Here is a 27,046-nt window from a genome sequence, read left to right on the forward strand (position 1 = left end):
TTACCGAAAATACTAAAAAACATCTATTACAAAAATCTTTAGTAAACTCCAACAAAACCTTCTAAATGAAGTTTGTATAACAGCACAAGATTTTAAAATATTTAAAGAACCATTCGAGACATTTCACGGTAACCGCCTTTAAAACAGAGCAGGTGAGAGGCAGGCGACACGCTGTATTTACTTCCGTAAAGGTGAAGTTTCCTTTCAAACCTGACGCTTAATGGGGCAAGTGAAGTAGAGTTCATCTGTCTCTGTATTAAAGGATAGTGTGTGTTTCCTATAGACGAACAGTAATTTTTTTTCAACAACTTGAGTTTCAACATATTTTTCACACTAATAAGATACATTGACTTTTTAAAATAATTTTTTTTCCTTCATTTTTTTTTGTTTGTTTGTGCTTTCTTTTCTTAAAATACATTTATTTCATTGTTGCAAGAGAAACAAAAAAATTGATATCAGACGTGCTGTATTACGTGTAAGTAAACCATCTTAAATGAATGAAAGTACATGTCAGAAATAGCTATTACTATTGTAAATCTGTATCAGTCCTTAAAGACTGTAATACATATCAGACTATAACAAGACACATCGACGCTGTAAATTACTTGTCTGATGTTCAGAAAAGAAAGAAAACATCAAAAACACTGATTGATCGAAAGTTCACAATAGTTATAATAAAATCTTTTTTACTTTATAATAAATTATATATTTAATAAAATTGATGGCTCGTCATTTAGTTTAGACTACAATTTCAATTATTAAGCTCACGAAAAAAACAATAATTTAACAAAAGGGTAGTACAAATATTTTTATTTATATAATTAAATTTTTAAAAATGTTTTGTTTTTCTTTTATAAATTAATTAAGAATTTTTAAATTATTAACACACTTTACGTTATATTTTATCCCCTTGGTTATTTTGAATATCAAGATGGGAAGTAATAAACATAAACATTCAATCGATACAATTTTTTAAAAGTATTGCGATATATAAAGCCATGTAATACAATAATTTAATACAATGTTAAGTTGATATATATATATATATATATATATATATATATATATATATATATATATATATATATGTGTGCATATATATATATATATATATATATATATATATATATATATATATATATATATATATATATATATATATATATATATATATATCCATATACACACTCTGTAATGTAAAATGTTTTTTTTTTACCACGTACTGTATCGACCGTCTCTGTCACTGAAAGACGGCTACTTTATTGTATTACTTTATAATGTATTTGAAACTATAGGCCTATTAAAAAAAATAAAGTATTTATTGTTTAAAAAGGATATAAAACTCCTTATGAGGACCGCTATGAACATATCTGTTTGAAGGGACAAAATGATTTATTTTGAGGTGTCTCATTGTGTTTTATTTCAAATAATATACATGTTGCTTGTAATATTTTATTATTGACTTCCTTTAATCCCAAATTTGTTTAAATTCTAGTTGTAAGGCAATGCCCACCCCAGTGCACTCCGCCAAACAGGAAAACTATGCCCTTTTATTTTATTTTATATTTGAGGTTATTTAAAAAAAAATACCACGTGAATTTCCATCCAGCTTAATATAATCATCCGGATTTGATGAGGGAAAATGCACAATGAATATTTTGATCTGGGGTTGGGGCCCCTTTTAAAATTTCCAGGAGCTTTTGGGTACAGCCAGACCACTTCTAGTAATGGAGATAGGTCTTCACTAGTTAACTGTTCGACGGCGCTATTTGTTTAATAATTACCGGTCGCAACTTCTATGTTTAGATACTTTCGAAGCAACATAGAAATAAAACACACGACGACGGAAGAGTGTGTATTTTAAGTATTTTTAAAGTATGTTCTTGTTGAAAAACCTCACAATTTGAAGACCCCCTAATAGTTTACTTGCATCTAATGTATTGACCATTACTGACCCTTACATTTTGTATCCTGTAGATCCCCACTACCACATACAAACATGAGACGGTGGAGCCATGTACTGCTGTGTTTGCTCGTGACCATCTTAGGGATGGCGTCGTCTTGCCGGTCGCAACCTGCCCACCCCCACATTGTGATGATAGTAGCAGACGATCTAGGTGAGATGGTATATCCGAACTGTTGTATGTGAGGGTTGTTTACAGCCAAACAAATAACAATATAAAATAACAGTTACAGAAACAACAAACTAATATAACAATTTCAAAATAACAATCAAATATAACAATTTAATTCAATATAGATAACTATTTGTAAAATAACAATACAAGATCATATAGGAATTAAAAAAATAATACAATAAAATATAACAATTAAAGAACTATCAAATAATATAAAAAATGGAAGAAAAACAACAATACAATCTAATTAAAAATTTTATAAAAAAATAACAAATATAACAACAATAAATATAGAATTTATTTAATATAACGGTTAAAAAAATGTATCAATAGTAATTGTGTGCTGCGTCAATTCTGGCCTAAGTCAGGGGCATTTTTTAGCCTAAGTCAAGGGCATTTTGTAGCCTATGTCAGGGGCATTGTTTAGCCTAAGTCAAGGGCATTTTGTAGCCTATGTCAGGGCATTGTTTAGCCTAAGTCAAGGGCATCGTTTAGCCTAAGTCAGGGGCATTGTTTAGCCTAAGTCAGGGGCATTGTGTAGCCTATGTCAGGGGCATTGTGTAGCCTATGCCCTAAGTGTTCTTACTAAGCTAAAAGGAAGCGATGCTGCAACATTATGCACACACTATCATCTTATTTAATTCTAAATGTACACATCCTTAACACGTTCCACTGTATGTACAAATCCTTAACACACACGGGTGTGTGTACAATTCCTTAACACACACGGGTTGTGTGTACAATTCCTGAATTAACACGTCCCACAAGCGTGTTTTAAATACCTATCTAAAATGTGCAGATGTTTGCTATAATGTTCATCAAGTTTTAATCTCACTCAAGTATCTCTTCAGTAAGTGTTATCTTAAGAGCCATGTTTTAATGTGTTGATTGCTAAGAGTAGGCCTAACTATCTTCAGTCAACAAATAGACAGTAGCGGTTATTTCAGCTATAAGCATAAACATTAATATAGTACTAATCCTAAACTATACACACACTCCAAACTAAACCACACATCAAGGCTTTAACTCTATAAGTTAGGGTGTAGTTTTTAAAGAATACTGCGAAATACACATGGGGTATGGTTATCGAGCTACTGATTTTAGCTAATTTATCTGGCAGTCGTTCACAAAATAAAATTTAGTTGTCATTGCACTATCACTAAAGAAAAATATTACAACTCTTTATAAAAAGTGAATATATATCTAAAAATTAAAAACATAAAACTTGAAAAACGATCTGAAGGTTCCATAGGGTTGAGCGCTATATAACTAATTAAGGTTAAACCATTAAATTACAATTAATATTGATGTTGGGACGGCGTGGCCTGAGCCTAAGCTAGGCTGCTAACCCTAAAGTCTGGAGTTCAAATCCGAGATTGGTACCTAACTCATGTTACGGAAAGTAAAGACGGCTGGGCAGAGTGATGACCACACCTTCCCTTCCATGCCGAGGTCGGGAAACATAAAAACTCTACTTCATCTGCCCAATGGTCTAAATAGGAATCTTTACTTTTCTTTTCCATTATTTATTCGATCTTTCAATTAATGTAGGTTGGAACGACATCGGCTTCAACAACCCAAACATCATCAGCCCAAATTTGGATGCTCTAGCAAGGGAGGGAATAATTTTAAACCAGAGTTATGTACAGCCCCTTTGTTCGCCGTAAGTTGATGCTTGTATCGATGTTCTTTGAATCATTTGGGATAAAAAATATGAAACGATGCTGACAAATGAGTTATGGTGGGTTTTCAATGTAGTTGAGCATCATGCATCAGGCAGAGAAATAGGGATACCAAATCGAAAATTTACTACGAAAACAGTGCTGTATCTGGTTGAACATAAAATATCTGAGAGAGGCGGGTGACACCAAACAGAAGAAGCGAAAGTCTTGAAAAGGGTTGATAAATCCTCAGTCCACGACCTAGTGATGCCACTTACAGTATGGTCACTAATGTGTGACAAAAAGCATTGTGTTTATTTTTTTATTTTTTTTAGCTTTTTAGAGTTAAAAATGTAATTTTTATATGACCTTTATGATATAATTGTCATTAAATGTGAAGCGCTTTTATTGAACGTGATGACAACTTAATTTACATGTTTACATTTTAAAACTTGAGTACCTCTCTTGCTCATTCCAGATGTTTTTACCTGTCTACTTTATAAAAGGTAACCGTTCTTGTTATTCACAGGTCTAGGGCTGCCCTCATGACCGGATATTACCCTTTCCGTCTTGGGCTACAGGTAAGTCTCTTGTTGACTCAAGGTAACTCTCTACTCACCTATAACTTACGTGAACACTGTACTGGTAAAATAGAATAGTTGGAAAGCTTTAACTAACGTGACGCCGATGTCATTATAGCAAACAAACAGCTCTAGCTAGCTTGACAGCCATGCTGTAAGCTGAACAGCTAAATGACATTCCTGATGTTAAGTAAGTAAAACAACTCTAGCTAACGTGACATATATGCTGTTAGGTAAGTTAAATAACTATAGCTAACGTAACACTCATGTTGTTAAGTAAGTTAACTAACTCACGTGACACCCTGCTGTTAACTAACTCACGTGACACCCTGCTGTTAACTAACTCACGTGACACCCTGCTGTTAACTAACTCACGTGACACCCTGCTGTTAACTAACTAACGTGACAGCCTGCTATTAACTCACGTGACACCTTGCTGTTAACTAACTCACGTGATACCCTGCTGTTAACTAACTCACGTGACACCCTGCTGTTAACTAACCCACGTGACACCCTGCTGTTAACTATCTAACGTGACACCCTGGTGCTAACTAACTAACGTGACACCCTGCTGTTAACTAACTCACGTGACACCCTGCTGTTAACTAACCCACGTGACACCCTGCTGTTAACTATCTAACGTGACACCCTGCTGTTAACTAACTCACATGACACCCTGCTGTTAACTAACGTGACACCTGTTGTTCCAGCACCTCGTCATCACACAAGAGCAGGCTGTCTGTGTCCCCGACAACAAAACTCTACTACCCCAGGTCCTCAAGAAACAAGGATACGCCACACACATCATTGGCAAGTAAGGAAACTTGACACTCATTCATGGCAAACTTGACAGCTTCTTGCTGTACACACGAGTGAAAAAACTTGGCATTTTTTTAGGTGTACAAACATGTTAAACTTGATTCTTGTATGTACGCACGTATGAAACTTGACTGTAAAATGTTTTACACATATACAAAACTTGACATTTTATTGCTGTACATCCATTCATTTTGTTAACTGGAGGGGGGTTGGTTTGGTGTATGTCTCTTAATTATCACCAAGATAATTATTAATTTACTAATTAATTAATCTTTCAAACAAATCAACAAAGCTGAAAAAAAAATATAAAAAAACAGGTTACCATTTCGGACCTAGTGAACCACATTGTAGATAAGGTAGAGTTCGCCCTGTTTCTAAGACCTCTGCATTTGAAGGGACAGTTTGAACAGCAGTATGCACTTCCACCTTTCTTTTCTTTACTTAACTATAGTAGTAGCATTTTTACTGTTAGCTGATATGGGTGTAACGTTGTTTCTTTTTTACACCTAACTTTTCTTAAACACATATTTGTTTTATTTATTATGTTATGTTATAACTGGGCCTTTACATATAAGATTTGAATTAAAGTTGACTTGTCTAAAAACGGATTTTTAACTTGTCTAAAATACGGATTTAAAAAAAAAATTATTATGCTATGTTACAACTGGGCCTTCACATCTAAGATTTGAGCTCAGATTAAAACGTATGCTAATTTTTGAGTCGATGACCTTTACATATGGCACCTGGGTATTATGTTACGACTGGGCCTTCACATCTAAGATTTGAGCTCAGATTAAAACGTATGCTAATTTTTGAGTCGATGACCTTTACATATGGCACCTGGGTATTATGTTACGACTGGGCCTTCACATCTAAGATTTGAGCTCAGATTAAAACGTATGCTAATTTTTGAGTCGATGACCTTTACATATGGCATCTGGGTGTTATGTTACAACTAGGCCTTCATATCTAAGATTTGAACTCAGATTAAAACGTATGCTAATTTTTGAGTCGATGACCTTTACATATGGCATCTGGGTGTTATGTTACAACTAGGCCTTCATATCTAAGATTTGACCTCAGATTAAAACGTATGCTAATTTTTGAGTTGATGACCTCTACAGGTGGCACCTGGGCTTCTGCAAGTGGGAGTGTACGCCCACATTTAGGGGCTTCGATTCCTTTTTTGGCTACTACAACGCCATGGAGGACCATTACACCAAGATGTACGGTACGTCTCACATCACGTGACAAAATGGCGGTGAAATGTGTCGGAACTGACATTATTTGTTTTCACTGATAGCCTATATCAGGGGTCTCCAAACTACGGCCCGCGGGCCGGATGCGGCCCGCGAGGTCCTCTCATACGGCCCTCGGAGATATTTTTGTCCACGGAAAAAAATGTTTGTTGTAAGTGGCTGAGGAAAAATGCCACCCAATGATATGCCTGGAAGAAGCTCTGGCCCCCGAACTGATATTTGATAGTTAATGCGGCCCTCGGGCTGAAAAGTTTGGAGACCCCTGGCCTATATTCTTCTTTTTATTTCATTTTTTTTTAAATTCGGCAAATTCTTGAATGGGCAAAATGTGAGTCCACATTGTAGATGAAGTAGAGGATATCTTTAAAGCCAGACTATTCAATGCTACTTGTATCGTTAACACAGTAAACACCTGTCCTTATGTGAAATGAATTAATTTGGGGGCTGTTAGTGTGTTTCAGACCCAGTTTCCTATAGGGCTGGTAAGTAGGTCACCAACCAGTTCTATGGCTCATGCAGGTTTTATAAGTGCCACAATAATGTAATGGGATCTTCTTTATAAAACAATGTGGGCAGAGTTTTTTCCAGGCTCCACCCCCCCCCCCCCCATAGAAAACATATTTTTAACACTGTCCGCCCCCCTCCCGGAAATTTTAGTCCGCCCCCCCCCCCCCCCCTTGAGAAAAAAGTCTGGAAGAAACACTGAATGTGGGTGCTTGGTTACCTGTATTAAACTATAAGACATTTATTAACGTTAACCTTATCCGAAACCCATGACAATTAACCCTAATTTTGAAACTAATAACGTGTTTGAAGTGAATGTTGTTTACCAAGGTCTACAACTCTCTCATAGGTCAGGGCTACGATTTCCGTGACAACCAAGAGGTGTATAAGGCAGCAAACGGCACCTATTCCTCTGTAAGTTGTTGGTTGGTAGCAGGAACAGGTAGGTGAGGGGGAAGGAGAGGTGCATTGGAATTATTGAACATAGAGTGTTTTTTTTTTAAATAATTTATGTCAGACAAGCGTACACAAATGTTATTATGGTGAAGACAGTTTAGTTTACAGCTCATAACATTACAACGGCACCATGTTCGTGGGCCAGTACACCGTGTGCCCCTGTCTACTTGTACACATTATGCCCCTATCTACCTGTACACCTTATGCTCCTGTCTACACCTATGCCCGTCTACCTGTACACATTACGCCCTATCTACACCCCTGTCTACCTGTACATCTTATGCCCCTGTCTATGCCCTTGTTTACCTGTACACCTTACGCCCCTGTCTACACCTTATGCCCCTGCCTACCTGTACACCTGAATTCCCCTTATATCCTACAGTACCTGTACACCTGTACACCTGTTTCCCCTATACCCTACAGAACCTGTACACCTGATTCCCGCTATATTCTACAGTACCTGTACACCTGTACACCCATTCCCCCCTATATCCTACAGTACCTGTATACCTGTACACCTGTACACCCATTCCCCCCTATATCCTACAGTACCTGTATACCTGTACACCTGTACACCCATTCCCCCCTATATCCTACAGTACCTTTACACTTGTACACCTGTACACCTGTACACCTGTTCCCCTCTATATCCTACAGTATCTGTACACCTGTACACCTGATCCCCCTATATCCTACAGTACCTGTACACAGAGAGGATCAAGCAAGTCATCAACAGCCACGACCCCCAGACGCCACTCTTCCTCTACCTGCCCTTCCAGAACGTTCATGAACCTCTTGAGGTGAGAGGTTAATTAGTCCGTGGTTTTAATTATCGACCAAAGTTCATTACTTGAAAGTTGATAATAAAAAGATAATTGGAGATAAATGAGAGATAGGATGGATAAAAAATTAAAACATCGTTTTGGTTTGTACCTGTTTATAAAAAGTGGGTCAATAACAGTAACAACCTTTTGATTGGTTAACTGTTTTAAGATAAATGTTATGAGAGATGGTTCAACAATAGTAACAACGTTTTGATTGGACAGCTGTTTTAAGATAAATATTATGAGAGATGGGTCAAAAACAGTAACAACGGTTTGATTGGTTAACTGTTTTAAGATACATGTTATGAGAGAGGGGTCAACAATAGTAACAATGTTTTAACTGCACCATGATGTTAAGAAAATAAAATCGATGAAATATGTGATGTAAAGAATTACATATCGTATGTGATCATTGATTACCGAGACCAGTATATTTGTATTACTGGAAAAGTGAATCTAAAAGTAAAGTAAAGATTCCTCTTTAGACCTAGCGATCCATTCGACAGATGAAGTAGAGTTCATGTTTCTTGACTTCAGCATTTAAGGAGATTCTATGCCCAGCCGCCTTTACTTTCCCTAACGTGAGTTAGATACCCATTCGAGCTGGGTGGACTCAGTGACATTCTACGTACTTGAACCCATATTCGAAAGAAAAGTTAATATACTTAAATCAATAGACCTTTACCTAACCCTGAACCTAGATTCGTTTACCTATCCACGAAACCCAGCACTACTCTTTTAAAAATTATTCCCACCCGGAAATATAACTTAATCCTCAATCGTTACCCTAGCTCCTGCTATGCACTAGACCTTGGAGTCTAAGACTTCAATGACATAAGTTCTGTAATCCGCGATCCTAACCATATCAATAAGTGGATACGGCTAATCGATACAAACCAAAGTTAATCGATGTTGGAGCTATTTTAGTTATCTTGCTGAAAAGTTGAGTGCAAAGGTATACGAATGTTTAATCCAAGGGAGGTAATGATGAAAAATGAAGCAGATAATCTGTATTTAATTAGTTTACCTTGGACTTGATTCTTTTATATTACCGTCTGGTTATTAATTAACTAATTAAAATCTCACAGGTGCCTGAAAATTTTTCCAACTTGTACCCCAACATCAAGGACGTGAACAGACGAACATTTTCAGGTGAAATTTTTGTTTTAGGTGAGGGGGGGGGGGGGGAGAAGGGGGGGGGGTGGCTGGTAATTAATTCTTTGACCGTTAATTAATAATTAATTGATCCGTTGGTGCAAGTGGGGTTAAGACTGAATGAAAAATCCTACACACCCATCCTGTCTTCACACCTCATCACACACCCCAACACACACGCACACACCCGATCATAACCCTCCAACACACACACCTCAACAAACATATACGCCAACACACTCTGCCACAACCCCATTCATGACACACACCGTTAACACAACTCCACACACATACTACAACACACTTCTTAAACACGGGAACAGGGCATTAGCCCCCCCCCCCCTCCCCGTCAGTTAGGGCTAGGGCTAGGGTTCTGGTTAGGGTTAGGGTTAGTGCTAGAGCTAGGGCTAGGATCAGGGTTAGGCTTAAATCAATGTCTAGGGTTGGTTTGGCTTTGGGTTTATTTTATGGTGAAGTGAATTCTTAGGTTTTTCGTCTTTGTCTTAAGGTTAAGATTAAAGTAATATATTGGTATAGAGTTGCAGTTAGAATCAGGAATCTATCTTGGTGGATGGGGGGGGGCGGTAATTTCCCAGAGGGGTCCTTGAGAGGGGATTAATAGCCAGGTGGGTAGTGGGTAATTGCTCCGGGGGGTAAATACGGGGGGGGGGGAATGTCCGGGGGTGGTTAAACACATGCCCCGACACACACCCTAAACACACACACCAACACACACACTTAACACCTACCCCAACACATACCCAACACAAACCCCAACACAAACACACACACACACACTAACACTGCCCCAACACCTCCCCACATAGATACACACAGCCGGGCTAAACTATTTACGTTTCATGTAATCGATCATAAATTACCAGGGGAAAATCGATAAATCAATAATCGATCTATGTCAGCTTTATTTGTTCAGTCGTTATTTATAGAAATACACGTGTCAGAGTTGACCCTTGCCAGATTATTCGAGAACTTTCTAGAACCTGAGCGTTCATTTATCATTATTTTTAAATACATCTTCGTATTAGACCTTTTTAAAAAAAAGTATGTTCCATCTCTTGCTTTGCTGAATAGACACACTTTTCGTACTTTTCAATACTTTTTTCCGTTTGTGTCTAAAACACGTTGGGCAGACGAAGTAGAGTTCGTCTGTTTCAATTACCTCCGAATACAGCGAGTTGGTGTTTTAGTATCTTTACGACATTTATTCCCCCAAACCAAATAAATTCTGTAACATTAATTACGATTCCCATATGTGAAGATTAATTTGTTCACATTAATAATGACATTGACAAGTTTACCTTAATCATGATAATAATTATGACACTCAACTGTTTACTCAGCTGTTAACATTAGTTATCTCGCTAACATGTTTTGCTTTCTCAACTATTATTAAGCAAAGTTAATATTAGTTGTTTTTTTTTTTACAAAAACATTTTGCAAGGATTACATCATTTAAACTTATCTGCGTCATGCAATGTCTGATCTGTGGGGGGGGGGGTACTTTTCTTCAAAGCTGGGGGTATTTTAACGAAATTAAATCATAGGATTATACTTAGGCTAAATAGTGTAGGTGTTTGAAACGTGGTTGAGGGGGTAGAACGCACGATTGCTAAGCCAGCAGTCTGGAGTTTAATTCCAAGGCTCGTTTTTTAGGAGTTTTAATGCAGCCTGACTCAAGTTAGGGAACGTTAGCTCGGAGCTTAAGCTGACCACACCATACCTAATACGTCAAAGTCACAGAAAGGGGCAAACTCTACTTTACCTACGACAATGATCGTCATGTGCTCTTTCAGACTTTTAATTTTTTTTATTCTAACTTGTTTAGAAAGGAGACTTTTCACATTTTTTTTTTCTAACCAGTTTAGAAAGGAGACTTAATTTTTTTTATTCTAACCAGTTTAGAAAGAAGACTAGACCTGAGCCCGACTATACCAGCCACCCCCACGAAAATTAACACTACCCGGCCAATAACTTTTAACACGATTTCATGACTTTGTTGTGTTGGTCAGGTATGGTGACGGCGCTGGATGCTGCTGTAGGTCAAGTGGTCAAGGCCCTAAAGGACAGAGGCCTCTATGACGACACGCTCATCGTCTTCACCGCTGATGCACGTACATTTTACTTCATCCAATAACTAGCTATATAGCTGTAGTGTTTAATTGTGTTTAAAAATCCAATAACTAGCTTTATAACTGTAGTGTTTAAATGTGTTTAAAAATCACGACATTTCACTCCACCCAATAACTACCATTATAGCTACAGTGTTTAAATGTGTTTAAAAAATCACGACATTTCACTCCACCCAATAACTACCATTATAGCTACAGTGTTTAAATGTGTTTAAAAAATCACGACATTTCACTTCATCCAATAACTAGCTTTAAAGTTGTAGTGTTTAATTGTGTTTAAAAATCACGACATTTCACTTCATTCAATAACTAGCGTTAGAGCTGTAGTGTTTAATTGTGTTTAAAAATCACTACTTCGGTTAAATCTGAGCAAAAAATGTCGAATTCAAATTTAATTAACTCAGTTGTATTTACTCTAGTAACTGCAAACTATTGCTCTGGTCAAGATACCTTACTGTTAGTATCTTCTCAGACCCCCTCGTGTTAACTATTATCTGCTCAGACACCTTCTATCAATATCTGCTCATGTTAATTAATATCTTCTGAGAACCCTTCTGTTAATCTCTTAACCCCCCCCCCCTTCCCCTTATCAATACATACCTCTACCCCCCTGATAACATGTACAACCTCTACTGCACACATAGTTTCTTCCAGGCATCTGTACTGACTCCCCCCCCCCCCGAACGAAATGAAATTTACATAGAAAATATATACTTTTAACAGTGTCCGCCCCCCCCCCCCCCCCCCCGAAAAAAAAAAATCTACCGCCCTCCCCCCCCCCTCCCCGAAAATTTCAACAGTCCCCCCTCCCCGGAGAAAAAAGTCTGGAAGTAACACTGACTGCACAATCACCCCCCCCCCCATTCCACTCTCTCTACCTCTTCTGCTAACACTCTTCACCCATTACCACTAAATCCTCACTCACCCCCCCTTCTCCGCACCCATCTTCTTAATGTAAGAAAACCCAATAACCGCCCTAAGATCAAATCTCTACAAATTGACTATGGCATCTCCACAGAACGGCGGGTGGGTGCCGTACGGTGGCAACAACTTGCCCCTGAGGGGAGGGAAGTTCACGGTGTTTGAAGGCGGCACCAGGGCTGTGGCGTTTGTCCATGGACCCATGTTCTACAAGACTGGCATACGATACGACGGGTAATCTCTCGATAAGGCTTTAGATTAACGTTACCTCGTAATCTTTCGATAAGGCTTTAGATTAACGTAACCTGGTAATCTCTCAATAAGGCTTTAGATTAACTTTAACCGGTGATCTCCCGGTAAGGTTTAAGGTTAGATTAACTTAAAATATATCCAGTAATCTCCCATATTCAGATTAGTTTTAGCTTTAGCTAAGACGGGAAGTACATTGGTAAAACTTAAGAATTGGTTTTTAAATAACGAATGTAATCCCCGGATAAGGATTAAGACTAACACCAAAAGTCCGATCACACACGGTTTCAATCGTCATGATTGATTAATTAGAATTTACGACGTATGAGAGGTCACTCTAATTTACAAAGTTAATTTAATTATATAATGAGTTAAGCGTCTGTTTCGTATTGATTCACATATTTTATTTAGATATTAGGTTGGCCTTTCGTTGGATATGTCACCTACATTCGCTAATAAATAGAAGTCAGAATTTTCCCCGAGTTGTTAGAAATATGGGGGCGGAGGATGCTGAAATGGGGCCCAATGACTAAATGGGAAGCAACCAAGTAAAATCACATTTAAATGTCATCATATGTTTTATGTCTTGGCTTCAGCCCAATTAAAATAGTTGGAATGTTTCAGTTCTTAAATAAAATACAAAAGAGAAGTCTTATTTAATAGCAGACCTAGTGCATTCGATTATTTTTAGTATTTACTAAGCAAGTAATCGAAGGTCGAGAATTCTCAATGTAACATACTCAGTAATCGATTATATGATTTTTTCATATTCTATTCTATACAACGTGCCGATACTATCTCTTGCAGAATGTTCCACATGGTTGACTGGTTCCCTACCCTAGCAGAGGTGTCAGGCTCGACCTACACAGGTATGATATCCTTCACCTTTCAGTTACCCCAACAGGTGAGAGAAAGGTGTTTTACTTCACCGCCCTGTTGCATCACAGGTAAAAAGGTTAAAACAAAAACTGATAGAATGTTTGGGAATTCCCACTACCCAAGGGAAGGACTAGTTGTATAGTTATATATATATATATATATATATATATATATATATATATATATATATATATATATATATATATATATATATATATATATATATATATATATATATATACCCCTCTAGTTCCTAGCAGATTCTTTAATCATTTGATCACAGCATTAAAAGAGCTTGGGTAATTTATGCAATCGAAGGTCGTCCTCCAGGTACTAAATAGAGCTTGGGTAAACTCTGGAACAATCTATTAATCATGATCAGTGTGTGTGTTAAGGGGGGGGGGGGGGGTGAGATTGAAACAAATTCTTAAAATTGTAATCTTAATTTGTATAAAGAAGCCAGCTACAAAGCCCTTCGTGTTCCCCTGTTGAACTGACCTGTTCCGTCTCCCGAATGTTCCAGATCCTGATGCCGACGGTGTCAGCCAGTGGAAGTCCCTGCTGTCCCTCAGTCTACCTTCTGCTAGACAGGAAGTGGTCTACAACCTGGACTTCAGTATCGACCCCTTCCAGGGCAGGGCGGCCATCCGGTGAGATATCTCATTCTTTGTGTGATGCCTTCATATGAGGTTGTTTACACTCAAAGCCACCACAATGTACAATATTAGTCGGTTTTGAATCTCGCTATGGGAACAGTGTTTTTTCCCTTCCAGACTTTTTTCTTCGGGGGGGGGGGGGGGACGACTTGATATTTTCCGGAGGGGGGAGGGGGGGGGCGGACACTGGTAAAAGTATGAATTTTTATATAATGTCCATTTCGTTCGGGGGAGTGGTAGACTTTCTTCCTCCCCCCCCCCCCCCACCCGTAGAGATGCCTGGAACGTCACAAGAAAGATAACTCAGTAAAAGTTCTAGTACAATACCCCCCCCCCCCCCGTCAAATAACCCCTTCCCCCAGTTATATCTTCATATGCCGTAATGACGGAAACAAGCCCGTGATCCGAAAGTTGGAAAGGGTAGGCTATTTTACCTTAACCTAGTCATTACGCCAGAATAAGGAGAACCCTGTCAATTAACCTTGTGGTAATTAGAGTCATTATGATAATACATGTTATATACGTTATCGGCAAAGTGAAAAATTTGGCATTGTATAAAATGTCTGACAGAGGCTAACAATACGTTATAAATCGCATTTAGTGCATCCGCTAGGCATTCTATAGAATGCTAAACAGACAGCGTACTCAGCAAAGTACTGAGTTAGCTTTTTGTCTTTAGAATACTTCCTAACATTAACGTTTCCTTCAGATTAAGGTTGAATTATTGCTAAGATCGTAATCGACAGTTAGGCAATGTCATACTGCTATTGTTTCTAGGGGAGATTTTTAACGGGGTTTTAATAATCTGGGGTAATGTCGAGGGGGGTGGGAGTTATATTCTCTCTCTTTACCAGTGTTTCCTCCAGACTTCCCCCCCACCCGGGGGCGCTTGAAATTTTCGGGGGGGGGGGGGGCGGACACTGTTAAAATAATATATTTTCTATATAAATTCCATCGTTCGGGATGGGGGGTAGCCTGGAAGAAACACTGCTCCATACGATACTACATTGTCCGCCCCTTGACAACAAAAGCACCTCTACAATTAACTACCAACTCACCTTTCAGTGTCGGCGACTATAAACTAGTGGCGGGTTTTCCCGGTCTATTTCCGGACTGGTACCAGCCCGGGCAGGTGGCGAGGCCCATCCTGGAGAGATGGAATGACGTAACAGCAGACGGCACCATCAACTGGCACCTGGTCAACGAGACCTTGTTCAAGGTCGCACTCAATGACCCGCCCATCTACTACTACCTGTTTAATTTGAAAGGTAAGCCATGTGTTGGTCAGTGTTGTGTTGTTGGTCAGTGTTGCTGGTTAGTGTTGTGTTGTTGGTTAGTGTTGTTGGTCAGTGTTGTGTTGCTGGTCAGTGTTGTTGATCAGTGTTGTTGGTCAGTGGTGTTGGTCAGTGTTGTGTTGCTGGTCAGTGTTGTTGGTTAGTGTTGTTGGTCAGTGTTGCTGGTCAGTGTTGTTGGTTAGTGTTGTTGGTCAGTGTTGTGTTGTTGGTCAGTGGTGTTGGTTAGTGTTGTTGGTCAGTGTTGTGTTGCTGGTCAGTGTTGTTGGTTAGTGTTGTTGGTCAGTGTTGTGTTGTTGGTCAGTGGTGTTGGTTAGTGTTGTTGGTCAGTGTTGTGTTGCTGGTCAGTGTTGTTGGTTAGTGTTGTGTTGCTGGTCAGTGTTGTTGGTCAGTGTTGTGTTGCTGGTCAGTGTTGTTGGTCAGTGTTTTTGGTCAGTGTTGTTGGTCAGTGTTGTTGGTCAGTGTTGTTGGTCAGTGTTGTTGGCCAGTGTTGTTGGTCAGTGTTGTTGGTCAGTGTTGTGTTGTTGGTCAGTGGTGTTGGTCAGTGTTGTGTTGCTGGTCAGTGTTGTGTTGTTGGTCAATGGTGTTGGTCAGTGTTGTGTTGTTGGTCAGTGTTGTTGGTTAGTGTTGTTGGTTAGTGTTGTTGGTCAGTGTTGTTGGTTAGTGTTGTTGGTTAGTGTTGTTGGTCAGTGTTGTTGGTCAGTGTTGTTGGTTAGTGTTGTTGGTCAGTGTTGTGTTGTTGGTCTGTGTTGTTGGTTAGTGTTGTGTTGCTGGTCAGTGTTGTGCTGTTGGTCAGTGTTGTTGGTCAGTTGGTAACTCAGGCCTGCGATCCCGTGCGTTATTTTCATTAACACCTGCATGTCTTTTTAATTTAATGGCCGCTGACATTTTGCATGAATGGCTCACAATTTAATCTTTCTTATTTTTATCAAGGGCTTACAATTTATACAATGGATTCAAACTACTCCACCCCCCCCCCCCCCCCACTAAAAAAATAAATAAATGCAGCACTTAAGAGTTAAGACTACGGACGTGGTGCCATTCGTAGTGTATTTCGTAGTTCATTATAGGGAAGTTGCGAGGTAGAGGCCGAGGCGTACATTTCAAGCTTTTTTTTTTTAAATTGTCTCCACAGTCAATTTTCCACTGATGTATTCAGTACTTGTAAAATATTAAAATTCGGCAAATTAATGCCTCTCTAAAACATAAACCTAAATTAAAGATCAGAATATTTCACGCAAAAAAAAAACAGTTACATGTTTTCATTTTAACCATCTTAATGCTTATTTTATCTTTAATTAAACACACTTTTTTTTGGTTAAAACCTAGAAAATAAAACTTTTAGCAATGACGACTTAATACTATTAATAGCCTACATTCATGTGTCATTCCTTGAAAATATTACTAAATCAATATTTTTTTTTAATTTTGTTACTAAATCTCTATTTTTCAATTATTTTTTTTAAATTAGCGTTCGAAATCTCTTGAAATATTCAATATACGTTCAAAAGAACAAAACGCCCACACACCCAATTAATGCTTAAAACAAAACCACCCAACCGTAACGTCACAAGCAGCTAGTGAAACGTGCAGCTAACATTAACACGCATTACTCTACATCTTCACCACCAAGCCTACCACTTTCTGGGATTACCCACTCAACGCAAGTCGTAGTACCCCAGTGAATAGACAGCCGTGTGACAGATTGTATACATGTGTACAACCCAACAAACGAGGCTAAAGTTTGTTGTATTGAGGCCAACACACGGGGTATTGATCTTTTTACTAGACGGCATACAAGTTTGTAAAGACATTCACAGTAGGGGCGTGCAACTAGTATTTCTGGTTAGCACTAGGCTCTAGATATATCCACGCCTGTAGATGTAGTTAGGGTGCCAGGTATTTCTGGTTAACTCAAGGCTGTAGCTGTATCAACACCTGTAGATATACCTCTTATGCCAAGTATTTTTATTTAGTCCATATGCCTAGAATTTCAGATTTAGTCCCCCTGCAGAGTATTTCTGATGTAGTCCCTCTGTAAAGTATTTCTGATATAGTACATATGCCAAGTTTTTCTGTTGTAGTCCATATGCCAAGTACTTCTGATTTAGTCCATATGCCAAGTACTTCTGATTTAGTCCATATGCCAAGTACTTCTGATTTAGACCATATGCCAATATTTCTGATTAGCTTTAGAAGCTCCAGATAAGTCTGCGCCTGAAGATTTAGTTCATATTGCTAGAACTGTTCTAGTGAACACAACAATGCAGCTATGACACCTTGATATGCAAGTTAAATACAAATGGCCCCAAGTCAAGGTTGCAGCTATGGCTTAGTCTCCAGGCTTGACACAAGATTTGTCATCCACAAGAATCCTTGTAAAAATGTACACAAAAACCAGAAGCGAAATTAAAACAGAACCTATATCATTATCAGATTACAAGATGTTAACATAGCCCACTGTCAAATAAAAAAGGTCACTGCCTTTATCAGGTATTAAATTCCATCCTAATTCTCTAACCTCAACATCTGTTCCACAGATGACCCAGCCGAGCGCACCAATATTTACGATGACCACCCAGACATTGTCCAGCAACTAGAGGACAGACTCAACTACCACAAACAACATTACATCCCACCCAACTTCCCCCCTGGTTCACCTGCAGCTAATCCAGCTCATTATGGAGGGGCCTGGACACCTGGATGGTGTTAGGACACCTGGATGGTGTTAGGGGACTTGATGGTGTTAGGACACCTGGATGGTGTTAGGGGACATGGATGGTGTTGAGACACCTGGATGGCGTTAGGACACCTGGATGGTGTTGAGAAAATAAAATTAATTTTAATCGGCAAAGTGTTTTCTATTCATAAACATGTGCATACTTTGTAAAACAAAAGACAGTTAACCAGTAACATTTCTGTAAACAACAGCCGTAAAAGACCAAAGTAAAAAAAAATATTTAGGCACACTATAATTCTGACAGCTTCACGAACAAGTTTAGAATACCCTATCATTCACACAAAACTCAACTTACACTACAAATTCAGTTACAGCAGTTTTTCAGAAGTCAACATCTTTATTCTATTCAGATACAATAAAAAAATAAAACTAAATAAAACAAGAACGTTCCAATCAATTCTTCATCATTCCAGGTCAAGGTAAAATGTCTAGAATAATGTGAACTTCCAAACGACACAGAACAAAGAACACCCACTTTTAGACCAGGTCACCCACCCTCACATTGTCAAATGTTATGGAATGCTGTGGTGTCAAGGTGTATACAGGAGCATGCAACAAATACACGTCTGGTTGTATCAAAATATTAACTTTTTTTTTGGCGGAAACAAAAATGTTTCAACCAGCACTTCAAATTAAATATTTCACAACATTTTCATTTCAACAATCTAAAACAAAAAACCTTCCTACTAAAATTACTAACAGAAGCTTATGCAATAAATTTGTAAAATTCTGCTAGTAGATAAAAAATTCTTGACAGTTAACATTTTTGAAACAGAAAATTTCCATAAAAAATAATTTTAAATGTCTTCATTAAAAATGCGTAACACAAACTACTAATTTAACCTTTCCCAAAAGCAAAATTCCTTATTGAAAAAGATCATGTCAACTGTGCAGAAACATTTAACACTAAATCAACAGCAAAACTCCATTCAAAATAATAAAATACAATGAAAATGTGTATACAACAAACATCGGCTTTTTAATTTTCTTGCAATATTGAAATGGATTATGTGCAACATAGATTACAAAGGAATTAAGTATCTGTAATGGAATCTATCTAAAACAGATTAACATTTGAATTTATATACAGTAGAGCAGCAGGAGGTAAGTCCTGTTTGGACATTACTGACTTAACTATTCACTCCTCAAATCTTGGTATAGGATATAAATCATATTTACAAATAGAAAACAGGTCCACAATTCCTTCTCTAAACAGCTAGTCCATAGTTTCTGAAAATTTGCTGAAAACAGATGCCATAATCATACCAACACCAAACAATTGTAAACCTGTAGAAAAAAAAATCTCTGCCAGAAGCTTCATAAGCTCCTTCCTGCTGCACCAGATTTTTAAAGTTCCTGCCTCAGTTTGGCTACTCAGTTATCCAAAAGTCTTTCCACATGGACGGAGTACAGGCAACCAGGATTACTCCTTGCGGTTGCTGGATTTTCTGTGTCGACGTGATTCTGGTTCAGGCAAGGCTAGATGACGTGACCGGTGGGAGACATCACCTACTGGCGCATGTCGAGATCTCTCAACCCTCCTCCTTTCCTCAATACCTCGCATTGTGCTGCGCCATTTGTCCTGATATTCCTGATCAAAATGTTGAGCTTCATCTGAAATTATGGTTAATTTATTAACATCACATCAACTTTTATTAATACAAAATTACTATTTACTACAAAATCTATTTTACTAAGACTAAAATAACGCGCCAACTTAATTATAACCAACTCACCTTCATCAAGATTAATGAGTTCCTGATTCTCATTTTCTTCACCTGTTTTTGCATTTCGACTCTTCTCAATAATGTGAGCCCGGTCCTTTATGTGATGTCCTATAGCACATTTTTCTAAACCACTTTCAGAGTCTCTGACTGACTTCCTAACTTCCTTAACCTGCACAAAATAGCAAAATGAATTTAAAAAAGTTGAATTTAAAAAAGTTGAGGTATAACAGTGAGCAAAACATATTTAAAAGCAAAGGATGATCATTCCACAATGGATGAATAGTACTGGAACTAATACAAACAACCACTGTTATCACCTATATTTATATAAATCTTACAAAAAATTCCCCAACATATAACATAAGAAAATATTTTAGCTCAACAACAGTGTAATACTGTAGTTTCTGTCAAACACAAATTTATAAAAAGAAACAAAAAAAAAAAAAAAAAAAAAAAAAAAACAAAAAACCAAACAACTAACACAATCAAACTTGAACCTAACCTGCATTTAAAAAAATGCTTAAGTCACACAAATTCTGAACCCCATTCCAAAAGATACCCCCCCCCCCCCCCCCCCCATCATAAAAATCAAAGCCACTTACCCCTCCAGGCCCTTGAAATGATGAGGATGAAGCTTGATAAACCTTAGGAGCACCGCTGCCAGTATTAGAGTAAGACATAAAAGAAGACTGCTGATACACCTGGGCATTGGGATCACTAGCTGTTTGCTCCTGAAACAACAAATACATGGGTTGGAATTGATCAAATAACTGTTACTTGCAAGCAATGCCTTAGGTCAATAGACTATCATATCTAGGACATTCTTTAGCATTGTACAACTGTTAACATAGGTCAGGATTAGGTAGAGAGATTAGCAAAATTGTTTAAAGAAGGTCTTGCCAACATAAGTATAAAGTATACTACTACTACTGTGGACTAATAATAGATGGTAAAATTTAATGCAAACATATGGGCAGTATAATGTGAATCAAACACTTACAAAAGCTCTATGCATATCAGACATCATGGACCTCATGTTGGAGAACATTGAACCAAAGTGTGCAAAAGGATCCATGAACATGTTGTTTGTTGCCACCTGCATGTTCTGAGCCTGCTGTTGTTGTCTTCTAAAATCTTGTCTGTTACTGCCAGGCAGTGCTAACATACCACCACCAAAGCTCCCAAATGGGTCTCTGAACATCTGGTCCATTTGCCTCATGTGTTCTCGATGTCCACTACAATAAAAAAAAATTTGATTAAAAAGCTATAAGTGCTTTTAAACCAGCATCTGAAACAGGTTTGATAATGCATTCAAAAATGATTAAGACAAAAGATACAATTGGCTTCAATTTAAAATAAAAATACAATTGTTACTATTAATGAGACTAAAGAGGTCGATACCATATAATATTAATGTGAAGCAGTAGGCTACAAATCCTTCATGCCCAACAGGTAAACTTAAACATAAATTGGCCAAATAAAAAAATCTACAACTTGAGTTACAAAATGTGTACATTTTGTTTGCATGCTATCTAAAAGGGTCACAGACTTTTTAGTCATACTGAATGATTTAAAACTCTAAAAGTTTAGGCATTTAATTTCTTGTTTGAACTGGCACAGGCTATTTGCCTATATTCACATTGCAGTGGAATAATGTTGCCCGAAAACCAGCTGTCTATACTAAAAAATGTTCAGTCAGATTTTTTTTCCATGATAGTTTTAAGCAGTTGGTAAGATGGAAGCGTGTAAATGATAAACATGACAACTAAACTTTGTGCCAAGATATCTGGGTGGATTTGGAACAAAATGGTGTACAGGCCTACATCTTAATGAAAAAACAAATGAGTTAATAAACTAGCTTTGGGACAGCAATGTTTAAATAATGATAATTCGCCTAATCATTCATAATAGTTAGCATTAAAAATCTGTAGGCATTATTTATCTATGAAAATTTATTAAGCCTTTCCTGGGGTCATGTCGAGTACAGAGGCTATAGACCTATACAAAAAGACTAACGTTTTAAGTAGAATTGTTTAAAATGAAGGCTAGTCTTGCTATAGTTACCCACATTATAAACCAACTGTTTGACTGTGGGCTGTTTTAATTAATGTTAATGATTAGGGCTTAGGGTGTAGTGTGTGCTTGCCTTACTGCTCACTAAAAATAGTGACTAATGTAGGCCTACAGCCTAGTTAGTATTAGAGATCTACTAGTCATCTGAACATTTATGATGATTGTGAGTTATGATCAGACATGATTAGGTCTAGGCCTATGACACCTATCTTAGTATTAATATTATTAACTAAGTATTCTTAGTCACTTTGATACATTTAATTAATACTAGGCAGACCTATAAAAATGTAGGCCTAAGTAACAAGTAGTTTACTACTAGATCTAGCTTAGATCTAGAGAATCTTGCAGTAGGTTTCTAGGGTAGTAGAATCTCTCTAGATATATCTAGAATCTACCGTCTACATCTAGAAATGACAATTTCCAAAAGCTTTAAAATGAGATTCTCAAATGACAGATCTAGATCTAGATCTAGATTTATCTAGAATCTAGAATGATACTATCATACTAATAAAAAGTCTAGACCGAGACCTAGAATCTGATCTCGATAGTCTTTAGAATTGGAGTGAATAGAATCAATAGATTCAAGAGAATCATACCTCTAGACTCATCCCTAGAATCTGATCTGGATAACCTTTAGTCTCTAAAGGCTTTAGATTTAGGATTCTAATTCTAGAGAATCTATTTCTAGACTCATCTCTACTATCTAGCTAAGATCTGCTAGTAATACAATCTAGATTTTAGTTAGGCCCTACATGATGATTGTAGTCAATTATTTCGTAAGTCTTAGTCTTAAGTCATTGTAATTTGATAAATTAAAATTTGTTTGTAGAATGTACAAATGTTTAATGAATGTATGTACTAAGTAACTATGTAGGCCCTACTGTTTAATGTAGGGATTGTATTGTATTGTAGAGAGATAAATCTAGTCTACTAGAGTCTAGAGATGAATCTAGAAGTAGAATCTATTCTAATCGGTCTACAAGATGATAACAGAGTCATAAGGCCAACTGAAAAGGATAAAAATAGCATTTCGTTAAAAGAAAGTTGCTTGTCATAGGTGACACAGATGTGCACCACTGGTTACTGGAGTAGGTCAGTCAGTCAAATCCTGCCCAGCCCATCCAGCAGATTACATAAGAGAAAAAATACATAACGTTACGAAACAAGATAGTCTAGCTAAGCCTAAATTCGTATCATATACACTTACGCAAAAAATGGATCATCGAACATTGAAGTCCCAAGCATTTTTGAGAATTATTGTTTTAGAACGCAACAAGACAGAATACTTAGATAAAGAAATCCGTACTGCTCGGCAATGTATTTCCTTCTAACTTTAGTCTTCTGGGTAGTGAGATATAAGTGTACTACGTCACATAGTTCAACCAATCAAAAAATGCTTTAGTAAAATAATCTGAGACAAGAAATACCATTGGTCCAATGTACCTTACTACGGGAAAAAACGGGAAATCCTACGAATGCTCTAGAAAATAAAAGTTTTATCAGAAAGCTTTAAGTCTGGTTATTTTCCCCAAAGTGTTGGGTGTTTTCCCAATTTTTATGTGGCACTTTGATCATTTTACTAAAAAAAAAATGTGTTCTACATTCTAATAGTATGTAAGCTTATTTATGGTTAATTTTTTTTTTACCTTTCATGGTTAATAATAATATAGGATTAGGCTATAGGCCTACATTTAATTGTTTAATTAGCCTAGGCCTATAAAAAAGTACCCCACATGGCAATTTTTATTAAATGTTTCGATCATCAAATGCTTTACTTGAAAGTAAATAAAAGTTTGGTCAAGACATTTTTGTGAAATCAAACTGATAACATTATATGGGGCGGCTACCAATTAGAATTAATTGTATGTGGTCGAACTATATAGTGGGTGGGGGGCTCCCAAATTACATTTACATTATGTAGGTCTTAACAGAGGCGTAGCGACCTTTCCCGGCACCCGGGGACAAACGTTTCGATTTGCACCCCCCCCCTCGAGATTTCGATTTGCACTCCCCCCCCTCGAGATTTCCATTTGCACCCCCCTCAAACTTTCGATTTGCACCCCCCTAAACCTTTCAATTTGCACCCCCCCCTCGAGATTTCCATTTGCACCCCCCTCAAACTTTCGATTTGCAACCCCCCCTCGAGATTTCAATTTGCACCCCCCCCCCCTCAAACTTTCGATTTGCACCCCCCTAAACCTTTCAATTTATTTTTCCAACCCATTTTGGCGCCCCCTAAGGTCGGCGCCCGGGGACATATGTCCCCCCCGCCCCCCCCCTCGCTACGCTACTGGGTCTTAATATGTATTATATTGAAATATGTTACAGAGGATAGGGTTAAACGTACTAATTTATTTCAGATAATTCACGCAAAGATCTTGTTATCTTAAGTTAACATACAAATAGAAAACCCAAAATATTAAAACAATCAAGGGATAAACTTACGGTGTCGCAAAAAAATCATCACTAAATGGATGTTCAGCTGTTCTGTTTCTGTAGGAGCGTTTCGACAGGCCGCTCTTGTTGTAGTCGCACAGGTTGTCGCTGGAGTAGCCATCGGAGTCACAGGAGTCAGGGCTGGCGTCTCTCGACTTACGCACCGTCTTCTTCTTCGTGGTTTTCCGGGGCATGTCCGCTCGTCTGGTGCGCTGATATGTTCAACTAAGCAACGGTTCTGACTGGAACTGAAAAAAAAAAAAAACTTTTGTAATAAAATTTTAATTTATTATATTGTTGGATCTTGTCCAGATAAGTCCCGCCAAAAAGGTTAACCCCCCGCCCCCCACCCCCGCCTCCAAAAAGTTATATTAAAGAGGATATGTAACTTGTACTTTTAGAACCCAACCACCATAACCATTGGTGATAGTTTTTTTTTTTTTTTTTTTTTTTTTTTTTTTTTTTTTTTTTTGTCTGTGTGTTAAAATGTTCGACTAGACACCAGAAACAGGTCACAAGTAGCAGGGCTTAACTTTTAGCCCCTGCACTTTTTGCATTAAAGGCGGGGCTGATCTGGACACAGTGGCATAGCCAGGAACATCTCAAGGGGGGGGGGGGGTCCAATTTTTACCCGGGGACAAACTTTTTATTTCCACCCCACACCTCAAACTTTCGATTTGCACCCCCCCCCACCTATAACTTTCGATTTGCACCCCCTCATACTTTATATATATATACCGAGGGGTCTATGGGGGGGGGTTATGACCCCCCCCTAACCCCCCTGCCTACGCCACTGTCTGGACAAGATCCATTGTGGTGGTGCAGCGATTTATGAGACATAACGTATCACAGAACTGTTACAAAGAGTTAAACATATTAATCATTTTTTTCTTCCAGGCATCCAGAGTTTCTTCCAGGCATCCAGAGTTTCTTCCAGACATCCAGAGTTTCTTCCAGACATCCAGAGTTTCTTCCAGACATCCAGAGTTTCTTCCAGACATCCAGAGTTTCTTCCAGACATCCAGAGTTTCTTCCAGGCATCTCTTCGAGATGGGGGACTGAGCATTTACACCCCCTCCCCTATCTCTCTTTGAGACCAAATTTAAAGAGAATTGAGGTTAGATAATACATATTGGCCTACTCTAGTTATCCGATATACCAGGGCTATAACTACTATATAAGCCCTGATTAAAAAAAAACCAAGCTGCGGAAGTTTTAACGTAGATCTTTGCAAACCTAGAATCTAGATCTAGATCGGTGGTTCTTAACCCCATCGGTTTCATATGCGCATTGACTGAACACATCCTATCGTCCGCACTGACAAAATCCGGTCGTTAATCATGAGTTGGATGTGTGTCTTGACCTCCGCCGAACCCCTGAGACTGAATCGCCGAACCCGTGGGGTTCGATCGTACCTAGGTTAAGAACAGTGGCGTAGCCAGGATCGTCTCAAGGGGGGGGGGTGTTCCAATTTTTACCCGGGGACAAACTTTCGATTTGCACCCCCACCTCAAACTTTCGATTTGCACCCCCCCCCCTCAAACTTTCGATTTACACCCCCCCCCCCTCAAACATTCGATTAACACCCCCCTCATACGCCACTGATTAAGAACCACTGATCTAGATCGAGATAATCTCGATCTGGAATAATCTAGAATGTAGATTTTAAGGTAAAAAGATGAAGCCTTTGTGTTGTAACCAAATTTTGCCTTAATGTTCCATCTTTCAATCACTCTAATATTCTTAAAATAAGAAAGACAAGCACACAACTACAAATAACTTATAGAAGAATAAGAGCATAAATTTAACGATTACTACGTACTAATCCGGAATAGAAGCTAAAACATCATAAGAGCTTTGTTGTTCTTGCTGTGCGCCGAGTGAACGGTGCTGAGCGTTGTAACAGTGCTAAAAGGTGCACACATGTGCAAAACATTCCCGTGCGCAATTTTATCCCATCTATTTTTAACAACTTGTTCAAGTGTTTATTTTTCGTTATAGAAATATAACAAAACATGAATTCGCTAAAATGTTATGTAGGCCAAACTAAATTACCTTATTGCGCGCAACCTAAAATAATTGTTTGGGATACTAAAAATTCAAAATTTAAAGAAGGAGTGGTTAAAATGTAAACATATTTTTAATGAAACATATTTTAGATTAAATGTTTTGCTTCATATTTCGATGGGTCCCCTTAAAGCATATTAAACAAACAAAATCACATATGTATAGGTCGCTGACATACAGAGACATAGGACATATCGACATATAAACGGCTTTATATTCTGACGTAACTTGCATGTCAACAATGCAATACATACGTTTGAAAAGCTATTTATAACACACGATACAGTTGGCTATAGAGTAATATAAACCATAGGCGTAGCGACCCTTCCCGGCGCCCGGGGACAAACTTTCAATTTGGCGCCCCTTCGGGAGCAACCTTTCAATTTTCAATTTGCACCCCCTCTCAAACTTTCGATTTGCACCCCCACCCATATATTTTTTTTATAGTTATAATGCAAA

General features: G+C 38.0%; 2 protein-coding genes across 4 annotated transcripts in view; one reads left to right on the forward strand and one right to left on the reverse strand.

Annotated features, from left to right (window-relative positions):
* The window catches only part of LOC131930934 (arylsulfatase B), a 20,552-nt gene extending 2,257 nt beyond the window's left edge, over positions 1-18,295 (forward strand). For both annotated transcript variants that reach the window (XM_059287590.1, XM_059287591.1), the window contains exons 2-15: positions 1,978-2,117; positions 3,690-3,801; positions 4,329-4,380; positions 5,091-5,194; positions 6,324-6,430; positions 7,312-7,376; positions 8,117-8,218; positions 9,331-9,394; positions 11,428-11,525; positions 12,566-12,702; positions 13,525-13,586; positions 14,120-14,246; positions 15,318-15,520; positions 18,085-18,295. In XM_059287590.1, the coding sequence (XP_059143573.1) occupies positions 2,000-2,117; positions 3,690-3,801; positions 4,329-4,380; positions 5,091-5,194; positions 6,324-6,430; positions 7,312-7,376; positions 8,117-8,218; positions 9,331-9,394; positions 11,428-11,525; positions 12,566-12,702; positions 13,525-13,586; positions 14,120-14,246; positions 15,318-15,520; positions 18,085-18,257 (1,524 nt within the window). In that variant the 5' untranslated portion in view covers positions 1,978-1,999 and the 3' untranslated portion in view covers positions 18,258-18,295. The remainder of the gene's footprint in view (positions 1-1,977; positions 2,118-3,689; positions 3,802-4,328; positions 4,381-5,090; positions 5,195-6,323; positions 6,431-7,311; positions 7,377-8,116; positions 8,219-9,330; positions 9,395-11,427; positions 11,526-12,565; positions 12,703-13,524; positions 13,587-14,119; positions 14,247-15,317; positions 15,521-18,084) is intronic.
* Positions 18,296-18,502: 207 nt separating this feature from the next.
* LOC131930935 (myeloid leukemia factor 1) lies at positions 18,503-26,424 on the reverse strand. Of its 2 annotated transcripts, XM_059287593.1 has the most exons (6): positions 26,343-26,424; positions 24,530-24,768; positions 21,012-21,246; positions 20,614-20,742; positions 20,021-20,180; positions 18,503-19,898 (listed from the first exon to the last, which is right to left on the reverse strand). In XM_059287593.1, the coding sequence occupies exons 2-6, from the start codon at positions 24,712-24,714 to the stop codon at positions 19,708-19,710; spliced, it is 900 nt and encodes a 299-aa protein (XP_059143576.1). In that variant the 5' UTR covers positions 24,715-24,768; positions 26,343-26,424; the 3' UTR covers positions 18,503-19,707. The 2 variants fall into 2 exon arrangements, with proteins under 2 accessions (XP_059143576.1, XP_059143577.1); XM_059287594.1 differs by lacking the exons at positions 24,530-24,768; positions 26,343-26,424 and adding an exon at positions 23,292-23,441.
* Positions 26,425-27,046: the final 622 nt, after the last annotated feature.

This window comes from Physella acuta, unplaced genomic scaffold, assembly GCF_028476545.2.
Source record: "Physella acuta isolate Inbredline_101_S28 unplaced genomic scaffold, ASM2847654v3 ptg001866l, whole genome shotgun sequence".
NCBI lineage: Eukaryota > Metazoa > Mollusca > Gastropoda > Physidae > Physella > Physella acuta.

Bases quoted from the DNA above. Each gene is read 5' to 3' on its own strand.
- LOC131930935 (XM_059287593.1), bottom strand. From the start codon at position 24,714: ATGCCCCGGAAAACCACGAAGAAGAAGACGGTGCGTAAGTCGAGAGAC. The intron at 21,247-24,529 runs GTAAGTTTATCC...TTTTTATTGTAG, and splicing joins GATGATTTTTTTGCGACACC to TGGACATCGAGAACACATGA. The intron at 19,899-20,020 runs GTGAGTTGGTTA...CCATAATTTCAG, and splicing joins ACTCATTAATCTTGATGAAG to ATGAAGCTCAACATTTTGAT.